This window comes from Ammospiza nelsoni, chromosome 11 (assembly GCF_027579445.1).
Source record: "Ammospiza nelsoni isolate bAmmNel1 chromosome 11, bAmmNel1.pri, whole genome shotgun sequence".
Classification (NCBI taxonomy): Eukaryota; Metazoa; Chordata; class Aves; order Passeriformes; family Passerellidae; genus Ammospiza; species Ammospiza nelsoni.
The window spans coordinates 9,984,957-10,001,646 of NC_080643.1; the positions used below are offsets into that span (position 1 = coordinate 9,984,957).

Below are 16,690 nucleotides of genomic sequence, written 5' to 3' on the forward strand. Positions count from 1 at the left end.
TTGTTTTCAAAAATGACACACTGCTTTCTTTCAAGGATGTATGAACCTGTACATCCTACGATAAGACTTTGGAAGGACACTGAACTATAAAGCTGGGTATTGCAGGGAATAAGAAGCATTTGTATATATTGACTAAAACAGATTCCTTGTAAAAACCAATCTAAAAAAAGATGCTGGCACAATTTATTTTTCACAAACAGACCTGATTTCTATCCCTTTTCCCCTTGCTAAATTTAGGATAAATTGTTTCAGAGTGGCAATAATAATTTATTTTGCTTACCTGCTTCTCCATGTCCAGAAATAAAATATTCCAAGAACACAATCAGCATGATGCCTTTATGCTGCATGGCTGTCAGTAAAATATTTGTCCTCAGTGAAGCAAAAAAAAAAGACCTGCAGTAATCTACAGGTTTGGTGCTTGCATGGCTTTTCTGTGTTTCCTTTCTTTCCTCTCAGTGTAGGGGTCAAGGCTGCTGTCTCATTCTTCTCCTTCTCTTTTGGGTCCAGAGGTGGTTTGATTTTTTTTTTTCAGGGCTCAGACGCCTTCTGGGTGTCACCCATACATTGCTCCCAATAAATAAATAAATAAATAGCGAGGTGTCTCGGTGCCTTCACCCCTGTCCCTGCAGCGGGCAGGGGACGCTCACATCTCTGTCGCAGCCCCTGGGATGCACCATCGGGGGCTCTGCTCGCTGCGCTCCTCGGCAGGCGCTCCTTCGGATGCTATTCCGAAACTTTCATTGCTGCTCCTCGCTTTCCGGCCGGTTTCGGCTCGGCTGTGCCCGGCTCGGCCCTGGCAGCCCTGCCCGGCCCGTGGCACGTCCCGGGGGTGCGGACAGCCCGGACCCGGCTTTGTCAGCAGCTGCCCCCGGTGCCTTCTCTGCCTCCGCTCCCTGCAGCGCGGGGTCATAAGAAGAAGAGTTGGCTTTGGTCCCTGAGAGATGATGAGAAGCAAGTGCTTTCTTGGCTCTTCTCTCTTTTTATTTTGGTTTGTTTTATTTTGTTTTATTTCCCTCCTCCCTCCGCTGTCACGGAAGCCGCTTCTCCTCCACCTCCAAGGGATTTGCTGCGCACAGCGAGCGCCAGGGGAGTGGAAAACAAGCGCAGCGCCAGCCCAGCGGGGCCGGAGCCCGGGCAGCCCCCGGGGAGCGCGGCTGGAGCGGCCGCGGCAGGGACCGGGAGGGCCGGGGATGGAGCTGCGGTGCCAGCGTCACCCCGGAGCGGGGAAAGGGAGAGAGCTGCGGAACCCTTCCTCCCTCTGCCACAGCAGGGCTCAGCGAGGGGGGTCCTGCCCTTCCCAGGGCGGGTTAGTTATCTGCAAGTTTTCTCTCTGCTCCCTTCAACCTCTATCTAGCACATCTCTCCATCCTAACCGCGCACTTCTGCTCAGTTTTCCTCCTCTCTGCTCCTGTCTGGCTGCAAAGGGGATTATTAAAACATGTGATCTTTTTCCTGGGCTTTATATGTGCGGGTTTATTTTTTTTCTGCTTTAATTTATTTTTTTTTAAGGTCGGTTCCGCACCTCCTCTGGGCTGGGCAGGTCCTGGCTGGGCTCAGGGCGGGCGTTGTGTTCCAGCCGCATCCTCTGGTCCCGCAGCCGGGCCGTGCGTGCGTGTCCCGGTGCGTGTCCGCGTGTGCGCGCAGAGGGAGCGCGCCCGCGTCCGTCCGTCTGTCCCTGCAGCACCCTCTGCCAGCCCGGCCGGCACATGACAGCCGCCCCGGCACCCCGGGCACCGCGGCTGGCTCCGGGGTCACCGCACAAACCGGGCAGCGGGGGGATGGCACAATCCCTGAATCCCTGAACTCTGGCACACAGAGACACTCCAGTGTGCGGCAATCAGGGGGTGAAAGTGTCCAGCCCGAGAAAACATCCTAATTCAGGATGTTTGTGAGTTCCCCACATTTTCGTTCTCTCCCTCTTCACCAGTATAACACCATTAACTTCTGCTGGTGTCACAGGAGAAGCAGGTCTGATGGGAGTGCAAATGCAGACAGCGTTATTCTTGTGCCCCTGCGTGTGCAGGATCAGACCTTAAAGGGATTTGAAGAATGTAGGTTGAACAAAGAAGACTAAGGAAAGATTTATATCCCTTTGGAGTGGGAATGTTTATGTAAGGCAGGGTTATCTGGCTACATTTTGGAGTAGAATTTTCTGACTTTAACCTTCCTCTTTTATTTTATTTTAATGTTTTAAATATGAGAACTCAATAGAAAACTTTAAATTATAGAGGTTTTTCTGTCTCTTTTTTGTCTTTTCTTTTTGTTTGAAAGCAGCTAAAGTACTGTATAACTACAAAACAAAATTCTCCTGCTGTAAATGACATTATCCTTCAGAGGGTCTGAGTCTGCTGTGTGCTCAGCTCCCCTGGGATGCTCTGAGTTCTTTCAACTTGAGCATCTTCACTGGGAGCTGGGGATGTGCAGGATGTCCTAGAGCTAAAGCAGATCTGACATTAATGAGAGGCTGTCATTTAATAATTGTGCTTTGTTGCCACTGCTTGTTGATTACTGCCTTTGTGGGGAAATGCTGTATTTTTTCGTTTGCAGGTTTTAGGTTCATTTCTAGCTGAAATGCTTTGCCCAGTTAATTTCACCAGGCTTAAAATGTGGCACTTGTGGTTCAATAGATGCAATAAAGGTCAAGAAGCTTCTGTATATTTCAACAACAAGCCAGAATGGAGAGCAAAGTTCATGTTGCGCTGTTAAGTGGAAAATTGAAGTTAAATACATTCATTTACCTGTGATGCCTGAATGGTAGTACAAGACTTTCTAGTTGTTGTTGACTGTAGGGTATAAAAGTGACATAGGACTGAAAACCTTCATTATTCCTCCCAATTACTGCCTGTCTTGAGAAATCCACTTCCAGTGCTAATGAGTACATTTCCAGTTCAATGCTATGAAAATCCATTCATGCCTGTGAGCTGAGAGGAGCTAACACCTAAGGGGGAAATTTTGCTGTTATGATGACCACTGCTGTCTAGAAGATGAATTGGTGAGATCTGAGGAAGTGCCCATACCAAGGGGTGTCAAACAGAGAATGCTTATCTTAACTGAGCAGTTAATCCCTAATTTTCATTAGTTCCTAAGCTATAGCAACATAAATGAACAATTCTTGATGTCTCAGTCAATATTCCTGCTCCAGACCACGACTCTCACATGAACATTGAGGGGATCAGGTTATTTGGAAGGTGACTGAATTTTCTCTGGTGCCTTAGCACGACACCAGTTGACAAAGCACCCAGAGAATAATCAAGCTGTGAATCATTCATTTTGGGGGAGGAGGGAAGAGCCAATGGCATGGCACAGAGCAGGGAGGTGTGTCACCTGTGCCACCTGCCCTCTCAGCCTGACAGCCCTGCTTGCCAAAGCCAGAGGACAGTCTGTGCTCCTGAAGATCCCCCTGGAGTGGTGGCACATTTGAATCGTGCAGCATCTTGATTTCCTGCACCTCTTCCTTGTACCTTTCCTCATACCTCTCCAGTTTGCCTTGCCTTTCCTCCTCCTATTTGCTCAGCAGCTATGACCAGCCTGAAGGAAATCTGTCGTGGCCTCCCTCTAAACCCCCTGCCTGAAAACAAAGGTCGGAGACAAGGAATACCCCATGCACCCGTGAAAACACCCAATCTCACTGCTCAGGAGAAAAAGGTAACATGGCCTTTCACAGGGCCTCATTTCTCTTCCTTTCACATAAAGGCAGTTTGGGGCAGCAAATTGCCTCAAATGCTTTTATGAATGGGAAGCTAACTTTGTGTCAAATGTATTTCCTTGGTGTTATAATTCACTCTGTAATGGGACAAAGGACTGGAAGCTTTTCTGCTCGCTTTCTTTCTTCTTCCTCCAGAATAATTGGGTTGATGTGAGGGAGATTTTCTGCACAGCACCTTCCATGACTTTAAATGGCTAAACAAGAAGCATTAGACTTCAATGCTGTCAATCCAGCATTTTTTCTCAGAAGTGAAATTCAGAATGCTGTTGTAAAACCATTGCAGGTGTATGTGAGTGAAAGCTAACCCCTCCAAGACAATAAACATAAAAGGTGATGAATCAGCATCATGGTAGCAGCCACACATATTTGCATAAAAAGCCCAAAGATGATTTATTTTATACAGAAGTCTGAGCATGAGTTTCAGGTGAGTTTGTAGGGAGTTAATGATTTGTCTTTAGTTGCGTAATTATTTTCCTTTCTCTTTTTGTTTAAATAGTCATCGTACACACCAAAATAATCATTGCACTATTTCATGCTCAAGACTAAAAAAATCAGCAGCAGAAAATAATGGTCAATGGGTGGAGATGCTTAGGAATTTGTGTGGGAGAGGACAAGGTGGGTTCCTGAGCTTGGAAATCTGTGCTTCATCACATGTAACATCACTTACCCTGAGACATTCTGCTCAGAGCACACAAGTTCCTTCCCCAATAACAACTTGCACACAACTTCCTTGCCTTCGTGGGAGTTCCCCACTGGCATCAGCAGTCAAATTCTTTCAAAGTCACTTCCACAAACAGAGGAGAGTCCAGGCAAAGGGTAGAAAGAGGAACAGCTGTGAGATATCCAAAAAGGATTTACTTCCATGTCAGGAGCATTCATGGCTGAGGCATCCTGCCTGTGCCTGGGACAGCTCAGTCCCATGGAAATGTGGTTACTAAGTGTACAGAACGGCTGTGGTGATGGCTGTGAAGATGAAGGAGTGGGGAGTGAGTTTCACTGAATGTCAGAACATTGCCAATCATGTCTGTTTTATTCCTTGCGTTTCCTAAATCCCCTTTCCTCAGAAGTCTGATGTAGCAGAAAGGGTCCCAGTTTCAGGAGATGATGTCTCTCAAGAGCATACCAAACCTTGCTCTCTAACCTGTGGAGGGGAAGGCAATGACAAGGTCTTCCCTCCCTCTATAGAAACTGTAATAATTTCCTGCCTCCTTTACGGTTTGGAGCAGTAGACTGGTTTTCTGCCCCCAGCTGACTGTGTAACATCTATCTCTCATCTCTCCATTTTACCTACTGCACATGATAAGAGGTCATGCTAGTTGGGTATTTAATTAGACTATTTGAGGTTTTAAGGCTTTCTTTATGATTTACTTTATAGTTAGTCCTCCACCTTAAACTCTTAAGAGAATTAGAGGCTTAGTTGGTATTTTTTTTTCATATCTGAAAAGTAAAATCTCTTTTTAAAAGAAGTGCTCCATGCTTAGAAAAGCATGTAGATGGAAGATTGTCTGTCTATAAGGTTAAGTCATCTTGAGACAGGCTTCCAGATGTTGTTGACAGTGTGTAATGCTGAACATATTATAAGACTTGTCTTTATATATGGCTTCATGTTCACTTTCTAATTGACATATTCAGGGGAAGCTTTGACAGAAGTGAAGTTAATAATGCTCTGGTGATTTCCTCTGGATTTCTTCATCTTTTCATATGCCTTCATTCCAGTTTTACTTCTTGTTACAATAATAAACCTTACCACTGCCAATGTTTTATTTTCTTGGGCCTCCTTTTGTGGTTATAACAGAAATCCTGTAAGTGAGATTTATAAAGAACTGTGTGTTTTGGGACTCGCTGAAGAAGTATCTAATTCTTCCTATCATACCAGCTTTAATCTTCTTGGATAAATTGAGCCATATCTCAGAACTGATTCTGATTATATGTTTCCTGAATTCTCTTCCTTCAGCATTCTTTGCCTGAGGCCTGAAACAGCCACATCCTCTCTCTTTCCCTCCCTCCACAGCTCAGGAAACCCTAGCTTTCTGTTTCTCAGCATCTGTATCTTTATGTAAACATGCCTCAAAGAAACTACCCTTAAAATCTAGGTGTGGTGTGTGTTTTGCAGAGCAAGGGTGTTGCATGCTTTGTACTCACTGATGTTCCAATAATGCTGGAGCAACTTGGGAACAATGGGCACTTCTCTGTGTTGCTCAGGATCAGGAAAAATGGGATGGCTTAATCCAGACAGGAATTCCCTTATGGATCTCAGAGCCAAGTCATGCTACAGTCCCCCTGCTGATCCCCCCCAGCAGGATCCTCTCTGCCCTGATTGCAGCATTCTGTGTTTCTGGGGCAGCATGAGGTCAGTAATGGCCTTGATGGCCCTGACGAGCCTCTCCTGAGGCCTCCTCCCACACCCTCTGCCCATAGGCTCAGGGGCTCCATTTAGGCTGAGGCCTGGGAGACACTCTCAGCTATGCTCAAGATGTTTTGGTTCTGTCCAGGGTGTCCCTGTACTCAGCCATGGCCCTCCTGGGTCTGCTCTTCCTCCTGTGGGCTGACACCCCACTCTGAACCTCTCTGTGCTCCATCTCTCCATGGTGACATCACCAGACCTGGTCCTGACTTGCACTTCCAGCCTGTGGGTCAGCCTGGTCTTGCCTGATGGCCAGCAGTGCTGGTGGGCCCTGGCTGCCATCCTCCCTCAGGTAGCACAAGGTGGGTGAGGTGCCTGCTCTGGCTGTGCTGGCTCTGCTTGGGGAGCAGCTGGGGCCTCCTGCTTGGGCACATCTTGGGATGAGGAGCTGGAAACCAGAGCCTAAAACCTCATTCAGCACCTGAAGCTGTTCTTCAGCCTTTTGGTGGAGAAATGGAATGTCTGACCTTTAGGATTTCTTTGCACAGCTGGAACTGAGGCTGCTTCAGTGAGTTTATCTGTGGTTTGGGCAGGCTGACGTATTAGCTCCTGTTTTGGGACATCTGGGGGATAAAGAACGTGGTTAAACTTTCACACCCATTTATGGCAATGACCTGTAAGAAATCTCCACGTTTACTTCCCAGCTGAGCTGATTGAAACTGGGGCCTATCAGGCAGAGTGATAAAAGAAACAATCTTACTTGCTACTAGTGAATAGTGCCGCCAAAGGTCTGGGGTCTGGAGGTCATCAGGCAGGACATTACAGGTGGGAGGGAAGCACCATCCCCACTGGAAAAGGGGCAGAACTAAGGATGAAATTGTGGAGTTAAACCAGTCACTACCTCTCCTTGTGCTCCCTTTCCCTCAGTAAACAGAGACTGCAACCCTGAGTGTCTCAAGGGTCTTAAATTGGAAGTCCTGATGAGCCATTTCAGAAAATGGAAATGAATGACATTCCTTCTGAAGAGGCTTCCTTCTGGCTCCTCAACAAACACCAATTAACAAACAGGAGGGTTTACTTGATTTCTCAAGAGAATACCCCAGCAAAGAAATTCGCAGCTGATTGATTGGATTACATGGGCTGTCTTGATTATATTTTAGCATTGAGAGGTCTAAATCTTGATTAAATAGCAGTAGAATCTTGTTATAATTTAAAAATTCTTGGGAGCATATAAAAAAAAGACACCCTAATAGTGTTTATAGCTTAAACACAAGAACCAAATGCTAAATCCAGCTGGTAGATTTAAGAGGAAGACTTTTCATTTGCTTACATTGCACAGAGTTGAATTAAATCAGTAACTCAGCAAATTCAGAGCAGATAATTTTTTAAAACAGCCTATGAAATTCAGGATTATAACTGCGAATAATATTTTTGACACCAGTGAACTCTGGACCTGCTTTTTCAGAGATACTGAGCGTATGCAGCTTAAGCTTCTGTCAATGGAAGTTATGAAAAGGAAGAACACCTAAATATCAAATGCAAAAAAATATTCTGAATACAATGTGTCAGAGATAAATAAATCCTTCTAAAAGGCTAGGATAATGGCTTTTTATTGTGCTTTAATGAAATATATTGTCTTCCCACAAAAGCATAATGATCAGCCTATTTGAATTTCCTCCTTGAGTGTCTTTCTCAGATTACTCCATTTATTTCTCAATAATGAATATGTAAAATTTTTCCCAATGCACATGGCCATTGCCCTTTCATAAAGCAGTCAGGTTTCATCTAAGCAGTTTTGAGCACCCTGGCTCTTTTATTGAGAGATTGTTTCACAATACCTTACATTTAAATTCTTCTAATTTTGAGACTACATTTTTTACAAGTAATTCATAGCAATTTATTTCTTTCCAGCATTTCCCTGAAGCTTCTTCTTGCTTTGTCATTTATTCTGCAGTGAAACAGCAATCAAATATCACCTTTATTCTGTTCAGTTAAACAAGCCATAGTCTTAATCCTCTTTTATAAGACCTCTATTGTCTGTGCAAGGTGCCTTTCCCACATTTCATGTTACATTCAAGTTCATGTTTCATTAATGTTTGTGTCATCAAAATTCAGGCTTCTGATAATGTGTAACATTAATAGGATAGAGGTTCAGTCTAAATGAATTTGTTTGAAAATCAAAACAGATTTTTCTTGCTTGAATTAAATGGTGAGAAAAAAATATTTGTCCATCAGTTTCATTTTAATGCAAATAATATATTGATCAAAGACTGTGGGTGACCATTGCCACAATGGAAGCCTTGCAGTTCTCTGTAGCTCTCAAAGGCAGCCAAAATACCAATGTGTGCCTCTTCATTTTGTTGGTTTTAGGGGTGCAGGTGATTTTATTTTTGCTTTAGAAATTTCTCATCTCTAGAACCCCCTGTGATGGCTGCTCACCTCTGAGACTGACTTTGGAAATCCCTGTGTATTTTGTCATTGTGTGGATATAGGTGGGATTTTTGTGTTTATTAATAGCACACCCTTGAAAATGACTGCTTATCTAACTGGAGAAGAATGAAGATGGAATTTGCATTTTCTCATCTGGTAAATAGATTTTCCCCCTCATCATTCTCTGTGTGGAATGGCAACTCTAATTTGTAGAAGCAAACTTGACCCCTTTCTATCCTTTCCACAGCCATTAAAAATCAGCCAAAGGAAGATATGAAATTCCATATGATTTGTGAATATTTTAATCTAAAAATCCTTTGGATGGTGTTGCCATTTGCCAGGGAACTTATAAGATCTTTGCATGAAACTGGCTATTTAAAGATGACAAAAATCTTTGTTCTCATTATGGTTTCAATCAAGTGAAACACAGAATACAGAGACATGCCTTAACAGGCTGTTACTAAAGATAATGATTTATTTATGGGTTCTTCCATGCAAAAGGACATATTGTTCTTTGCAAACCATGGCTAATGTCTTTGAAGGCAATAGGGAGTGTGAGCCACGTAGTGTCATCTGCAGGATTTAGCTGAGTGCCTGGTAATCACTTTAGCTAATTTGGAAGTGATACATGTAACATCAATAAAATAATGGAACCCAACACCCTCTGCTATGCATTAGGATGCTAAATGGAGTGAATCTGCAATAAAACTTAGCCCAGGAACATCTTCATCTGGGAGTATGTCACATAACTCTGGGCCAAGGTCCTGTTTTGAATGGAAAGTACTGTAGGATCTTCAGTGTGTTGGAGTTTAGGGATTTAGTTTTAAGGATTTCTGAACAATGTTTGCTTGGTATTCCAGTGCCCCGGCACTGCGAGAGCGAGTTTGTCTGTGATATTGATATATTATATATTGATAAGATTGAGCACTACTCACAAAATCCCCAAGGTCTCTCCATGCAGGTTTGGGGAGGCAGGTGGGAAGGGGATGGTCACACATTTACCCTAATTGAACCTACCAGGAAAGAGGCAGGTAGAAACACTTCAATAGGGCAGCAGGAATGAAGCTCCCCTGGTGTGAGCTTAGCCTTTTGCATTGCATTGTCCTTGCAACAGCTTAGGCAGGCTTCCAGCTGGGACTGGTTAAAGTTCAGGGCCACCCACTTACTTCCATTTCTCTTATACCTCTGTTTTTCTCCCGTTTGTTTGTGTGTGTGTGTTTTCTGGCAGCTGGCTCTGCGCAATGCCTTGCGTTATTTCCCACCTGAAATCCAGAAGAAGCTGGCGCCGGAGTTTGCTGAGGAGCTCAGGCTGTATGGCCACATCTACATGTACAGGTTCTGCCCAGATATTGAGATGAGGTGAGGACTGGATGGTTCATGTTATATTCAGCTGCCATTTGCTTGCCAGCTTTCACCGGTGGAACTGACCTTTAGAGTGGCCTTGATGCATCCTAATTTACCTCTTGTAGAAGTTTTCATAATGTAATAATGAAGCTTATCTTCTGATAATTTGGATATTCTGTGTACTGCAGTGATTTCATTTCCAGGGAGGGTTACTGTGTGTTTTGGGATGCTCCATGGGACAGGGAGGGAAGCAGAGTGTTCCCCTCTGGATAGGCTGTGGTGGGTCTGGGCAGTGTCACTGCTGGAGAGCTCAGCACAGGTGAAGGACTGAGCCTGGCTCTGTGTGTGGCAACCCAGCTTTGCCCCACACAGGGATCCCAAACGCTCTGCCCCATGGCAGGGCTTGGTTTCCAGGGGCCAGTCATTACTCAGAGACCTCCAATGACAACCTTGACAGCAAACTTGAATAGTTCTGAGCTGGTGCCAGTCCCAGCTGAACCAAGAAGTAAGACCAGGTGAGTGGCTGGTTTGTTGAGCATGCTGTCAGAGCAGAGGAAGCTCTCTGGGCTTGAAAAGGAAGGCAGTGCATTTTTTCCATTGGGACCTTTAGGTGACCCTGGTGTGTAATAAGCTGTGCCTGTTGGTCTTGGACCATCACTTCATTCTAGGGCTGTTGGGTCTAATGTTTGTGAAGCAAAACAGATTTAGTGAGGGCTGCCAGGGGCTAGCTGCTTTTTTTAGACTGATTGATTCCTTTTTGCATCAGCAGGGGCCTGGTTAATGTCCATAGAGAAATCTGAATAAAGCAATAGAAAGCACTCTGATTTCCACAGACGACCACGTTTCTACGCTGTTCATTTTAGCCTGGGGTGAGCTCTTGCAGGATTCAGCTAAGGAGTGAAGAAATAGAAGACTATCTGAAAGTTTTTGCAGGGCTAGACTTCAGAGGATCCTGTACTAAAATACAGATGGTGACACCTTCCAAGTAGGCTTGGATGAAACAGTCCAGCAGCTTGTTTCCATCACTGGCATCAGTGATCCTTTGACAACATCAAGTATTTTTTTATTTTGTGATCATTTCATTGATTGTTTTCTAATAGATTGTTGTAGTCTCACTATGAGAAAATGCCTTTTGATCTCTGTAGTCTAGGAGTATTTGATTTTTGTTTTGAATGTCCCAGGGACCATGGCTCCATTTAAATTGTGTTCCTATGCCAGAGCACTCAACTGATGTTGGGTTTCTTATGCTCTGAGCAATATTATGTGTAAATATCTCCTCTTGATGAATTGGTATCATTCCACAGAAATGCTCTTTTATCAAGTTTAGAACAGCAGAAATCTTTAATAAAAAAAGCATTGTGGAAAAACTCAAAGGCTTTCCCTCCTGGTTTGGCAGTGACTACAAGGCATTTGTTTTAGTACCCTGATGTAAAAAGCCAGGATAAAGTGCATGGGATCATGGGAGGAGCCCATTTGCTGAATCTGTGGAATATGCATTCCAGATCTTGGCTCATGAGCTGGACAGTGGATGTCCAATTACTTTTTTGTCATTAGCACACTTCAGTCTGACCTTTTCAGTGTAACTTTCCCTGCACAAAGCAAGGGTCCAGGCATTGAAGATCCAAAGTCCAATAAAAGGAAGATAATTTAGAAACCATGACAAAAGATCCTGTCCCTCTTCAGGAATTTTCAGCTAATGGTGGTGTTGCTTACAGAAAAGGAAGGACTAAAACTCTTAATCAGTGGTTCTACTTCCTTCAGGTGTCATTCCTTAGAGGCCTCAGCACAGTTGTACTAAAACTTGTGCAGACACAGCAGAGAAACTGTCCCTGCCCTAAAGAGCTACAGCATAAATCCAAGAGTAGGAGTTTTAGAGCAATTTGACACACAAACAGATGGGGGAGAAGATAACAATGAGATGACCACAGCAGGTGCATTAAGGACATCAGTGCCAGGCCACCTGAGCTGGGATAACTCTGAGGCTGTTTCCCATGCCTCACCTCTCAGCTTGTGGGTGAAGTGCATTTTAGTGAAAAGGTCCTTATTTCCCTAACTAGTTCAGTCTTTGAGAGTTTCTTGGAGTCTGAAACTCAAGCAGAGTGGGTTTTTTTCTTAGATACAATCTTAAATAGCAAGGGTAGATGAGCCTGAGGGCAACTTCCAGTGATGCTGCTTTCCTTGGCACTGCAGGGCTTGGCTGCTTGGCCTGGTGGCTGTTGCAGAGGCCACTTCCACCACCCCTGGAAAAAAATGCAATTGAAAGGAATGAGCATTCTTGGCCACCACATTTATCAATTGTGATTAAATAATTCAGCAAATGATAAGCTTAATGCAATTTATTGGTTTTGCTTAGTTCTGATAATAGTTAAAACCTGATTTGCCTGTTAAGGTCCATATGTAACTTCATATCTGTGCATTTTTTCTTTACTCTTTCCCCCTGAATAAAAGCCTGCAACCCAGACAAGTCTGAGTATCCTTGGCATGCATAGATATTTGAGTGGGGTGTGTTGTTCTGGTTGCTCTTGTGAACTGGAGTTTTTCTTCTAAATTTTTGTGCCTGCCCTTTCAGAGCTTACCCCATAGGAGAATACCCTTGCAAGACCAAATCAGCTGCTGCCATCATGCTGATGATCATGAATAACCTGGATCCCTCTGTGGCTCAGGTAAGATACGGTAACAGGAATCTGGATTCACAGGCAGCAGAAAATGGGCAAAATATTTCCTGTATGTGTTCTCACATAAATACTGAAAAATTTAGACATACAGGCACTGTATACAGGAGCTTGGTCACTGCCCGAGAGATACAGCTCAGCTCTTGGCACATTGCTTCTACAATTTATGTTGAAAAATTAGTGCTGATGCTTCCTGTATCTTTGGAAGCTCATCCCAGTGACAGTGTTACAGTAACAAACACTTAATTTTGAAAAATAACATTTTTTATTCTTACCACTTTTACAATGTTAATTCCTGATTTCAAGAACATAGAGAGTTTTGATGCAATAACCTCTAGAAAAGATTTATTACTGAGATAGCAAAAATAGCTCAGAGATACAGTAAAAGGTTTGGGAAAAGTGCTTGCCTTAATGTTGAATTGCCTTTTTTTTTAGTTTCCTCAGGAGCTGGTCACTTATGGAGGAAATGGGCAGGTCTTCAGCAACTGGGCACAGGTAGGACATTGCTGGGTTTGCAATTCACTGAGCCAGTTCCACCCTCCCCCACACACAACTGCTCAGGCAGTTTGGGATCATTCTTGGCAGTTGTTGCCTTAAAATACTCCAAAACATCCTGTTTGGAAAGGGGAATGCTCAGTTATGAACTGTGTAGATGGAGGGAGCTTTATTTAGTAAGGAGAGCGCAGACAGCCCAACAGAAATCCAAACATGACACCATAAACACAGAGCTGTGTCGGATGATAAAAGGCCAGTTCTTTGTCTTTCTTTGATGCTTATGTATGGGCCTGAGTATGTAGCACAGATAATTTTAGAGTCTAAATCTAGAAAACAAAAAAGCTTATCCTCTGTTTGTGGTACTTTTGCAACATTTTTCACAAGTAGTGGAATAAGAAAAAGGCTTTGATTGAAAAATGTGCCATTCTGAGTCATTTTTCCAAGTAAATCAGATTAGCTGTTAACATTTGTTCTAGTTCATGCTGCACTTAACTATGGACATTAACCTTTACCTTCTAAGAAAAAAAGCCTGGTTAAAAGCCTCTCTAAAATCAGAGAATGTTTTAAATTGTGTTTGTATAATCTCTGTTCTCTTCTATTAAACAAAGGTCAATAAATATACTCACTTTAGGTGTTGCAAAATGCAAATGAGAAACATTGTCAGGAGATCTTTAGAATCAGCAACATATTTAGAGTTCTGTTTGCAGTGCAGGTCAGAATCAGCACAGGTAGGAAGCTGCATCCCCCTGGAGAGAAGCATCACTCCTGGAGGCTGGGAAGGTCTTGAATTCTGACTGGAATTGGCAGAAGCTGACCTAAGGAGGCAGCTTCTGTCATAAAGAATCACATATGCACCTTGCTGTGGCTTTATCTGAACCTGGCCTCTTCATTATTAAAGAGCCCAAGCAAAACTAATGCGTGAATGAAGTTCCTGACTTAGGGAAAAGAATGGATTCCTCAGTTTGCCATGGGGCTGAGTGACCTGGGATTTCTCCCCAGTCTGGGATTTCTCATTTGTGGTTAAAGGAAAATTCATGTTTCAATTTCCTAATCTGGTAAATTTAATCTGGAAGTTAAATGGAAGCCTTAGGTAGATTTAGAGGCAAAACTGTTCTGCCTTTATGTTTCAAAAAGAGGTACCATGGCAATGCTCACCATTTCTTTATTCTGTGCAATTATTAATAGATGCTAATTAACTATTGCCTGTTACCTATGAGTGTTCCAGCATTTCTGAGGTGAGCAGTGCCAGCAATTGTATATTGGCCTTTATTGATCTGACAATCCTTAGGCAGCTGTTGGGCTGCAAGGTGAGGTAGAAGTGCTGCCAAAGTCAGAAATCTTATTTTCTCTTGTTTTCATCCAAGCCAATCCTATGACTTGCAGTTGTTCCACAGGAGAGCAAACAAAACCTTTTTATTTTTGTTTACTTAGCATAGCAATCACATGAATGATTCAGTTACCACAGAACATTTTATTCTGTTTGTGCTTGAAAACAGCACTAAAAAAATTGTAAAATCCTAACATTGCAAAACTCACAGTAAAAAGGTTCAGTTTGGTTTATATCATCCATTCAGACCTGTGCTTTCTTCTGGATAATTTCAAATGAAAGAATTACGTCCAGAGCTAACTTAACAGGTCTTCCTCCTGGCTAGCTATGCCTTTCAATGCCAAAAGACCCATTTATCTTACAGCTTCTAGTTTTATTAGGATGTTTTTCCCAGACTGCTAGGGAGTTGAGAGTTCAGCACCTGTTCAGTCCTATGACATGAATTCAATTATTCAACATTTGTCATAAACTAAAGCATAAAAAGCAAGACAGTAACTTGACTAATTTTGTTCAGTTCAACTGACCCTGCAGCTTGGGGAATTGGCTGTGTTAGATGAGACTGGCTTCAAATCTATACCATTTTTAATTCAGATCACAGCCTCAGAGCTCATGTGTCTATGCTTATTTGTCACTGATACTGCTGCCTCTTTGATCAGCAATTCTGGGGGGTTTTCCCCCTCAAAATTTTGTGTCCCTACAGAAACTCTAGTTTCAAGTAATTGTTGAATTCCAATATTGCACAAGGATGTTTCTCACAGGCCTAGTTGACACATATTAGAGGTACTGTGGAGTTTAATGGGCTTTGTCATAGACATGATGGATTGCAGTTAAATTTAAAGCCAAATTAGATGGTCAAAGTGTACATTTTGGCATTAATCAGGAGTAACTATTGAATTATGCAGACAAGGCTGAAATACATTTGTGTATTCCAGGATGCATCCTGGATTTTCTTCTGTGTCCACAATGAAAGCTGGTTTTTTTTCCCTTGAGAAGAAAAGCTGTTTAATTTTGAAGTGCACATTATAAAAAACATTTATTGCACTAGAAAATGCTGAATTTCAGATTAGGATCAACAATAAGCATGAGTGTTTAATCACTTCTATAGGGAAAATTTTGCAGTGTTTGGCTTTGGAAGGATTGCCAGAAAAGTGCCAAATGCAAGTGGTTAATCTCAAGATAAAATTAGAGTGGCTTTAAAAGTGAAGGATATCTGGGGTTTGTACTGGAGAAATTATTCTGGAACTTATTCAGACTTGTGTTAGTTGATGATTTGTGTTTCCTGGTGAGTGATATCCCTTAAAGGACTTCATTGAAAGCAAGAATGTGTTGAGAGCTCTGTTATTCCATATGTGAATGCACCTCGTTATCTCTATTGCTGCCTTCATTCTCCAAGATGAGCAGCTTCACAAAACCCAGGAAATGTAAGATGCAAAGTCCCTCTTTTCCTTGCTTTTCCTTTCAGTTCTGGTTGGTAATGCAGTATTTGTCAGAGATGACAGAAGAGCAGACCCTGGTGATGTACAGTGGGCATCCCCTGGGGCTCTTCCCCAGCCACCAGCGTGCTCCTCGTTTAATCATTACCAATGGCATGGTGGGTATTGGCATCTTGTCTTCTTTTCCCCCATATTCTGTTTCATTTTCAAGTGTTAGCTGAGTTAAAACAAGATTTGTACTGTCTGAATTTTACTGCAACACATAGGAGAATCTGGGGTCCAAATTCTGCAGCACTTTTTCCAGCACAGCTGCTGTCACCTCACGGGTGCTGATCTTCAGTGATGGAGGGAACAACCTCCTCCTCTTTAGAAAACCTCTCTTCTGACTGAGTCTGAGACACTTCCTTGCCCCAAGGAGTTCATCTATGCTCACTCTGGGAGGTTTAAAAGCCCTCAGTAAGCAAACATGGTTATTAATCAGAGGCTCAGATATCTGGACTGCTTTGCTTGGAAGGCAGGGTGGCCAAGTGGAAACACTGGTTCCTTGCCAGTCTCCTGAGCCATTCAATATCCATTCCCCTGCAGGTTGGTTTTGTGGCTCGGGAACTGCTCTCCTTAAAACTTGTGTGGCAGTCACAGTGCCAGGAAGACTGGACATCTTCTTTTCTAATGCTAGAATACATGAAATAAAACACCTGGATTGCACCTCCTGTTTCTAATGTTTTTCTGCTTATGTAATAGCTACAGAAATAGTTAAAGAAATTTAGCTGTTTAAAAGACCTGCTTAAATCTCTAATTTGCTTATGTGGACTTTATTCTGGTTGTTTTCTTAGGTTATTCCCAACTATTCCTCCAGAGATGAATATGAGAAGATGTTTGCTTTGGGCGTAACAATGTAAGAAGAGCTCACTATTAAAATCTATCAAATACTTGACTAAA

The 16,690-nt window shown here is 43.0% G+C and overlaps 2 protein-coding genes across 2 annotated transcripts in view; one reads left to right on the top strand and one right to left on the bottom strand.

Annotated features, from left to right (window-relative positions):
* The window catches only part of LOC132078293 (netrin-4-like), a 45,227-nt gene extending 44,185 nt beyond the window's left edge, over positions 1-1,042 (bottom strand). The window contains exon 1 of the mRNA XM_059480354.1: positions 281-1,042. Within this exon, the coding sequence (XP_059336337.1) occupies positions 281-347 (67 nt within the window). The 5' untranslated portion in view covers positions 348-1,042. The remainder of the gene's footprint in view (positions 1-280) is intronic.
* Positions 1,043-3,383: 2,341 nt separating this feature from the next.
* UROC1 (urocanate hydratase 1) overlaps positions 3,384-16,690 on the top strand; it is a 36,001-nt gene continuing 22,694 nt past the window's right edge. The window contains exons 1-6 of the mRNA XM_059480173.1: positions 3,384-3,645; positions 9,709-9,839; positions 12,394-12,487; positions 12,932-12,991; positions 15,781-15,909; positions 16,585-16,646. Coding sequence (XP_059336156.1) covers positions 3,520-3,645; positions 9,709-9,839; positions 12,394-12,487; positions 12,932-12,991; positions 15,781-15,909; positions 16,585-16,646 — 602 coding nt within the window. The 5' untranslated portion in view covers positions 3,384-3,519. The remainder of the gene's footprint in view (positions 3,646-9,708; positions 9,840-12,393; positions 12,488-12,931; positions 12,992-15,780; positions 15,910-16,584; positions 16,647-16,690) is intronic.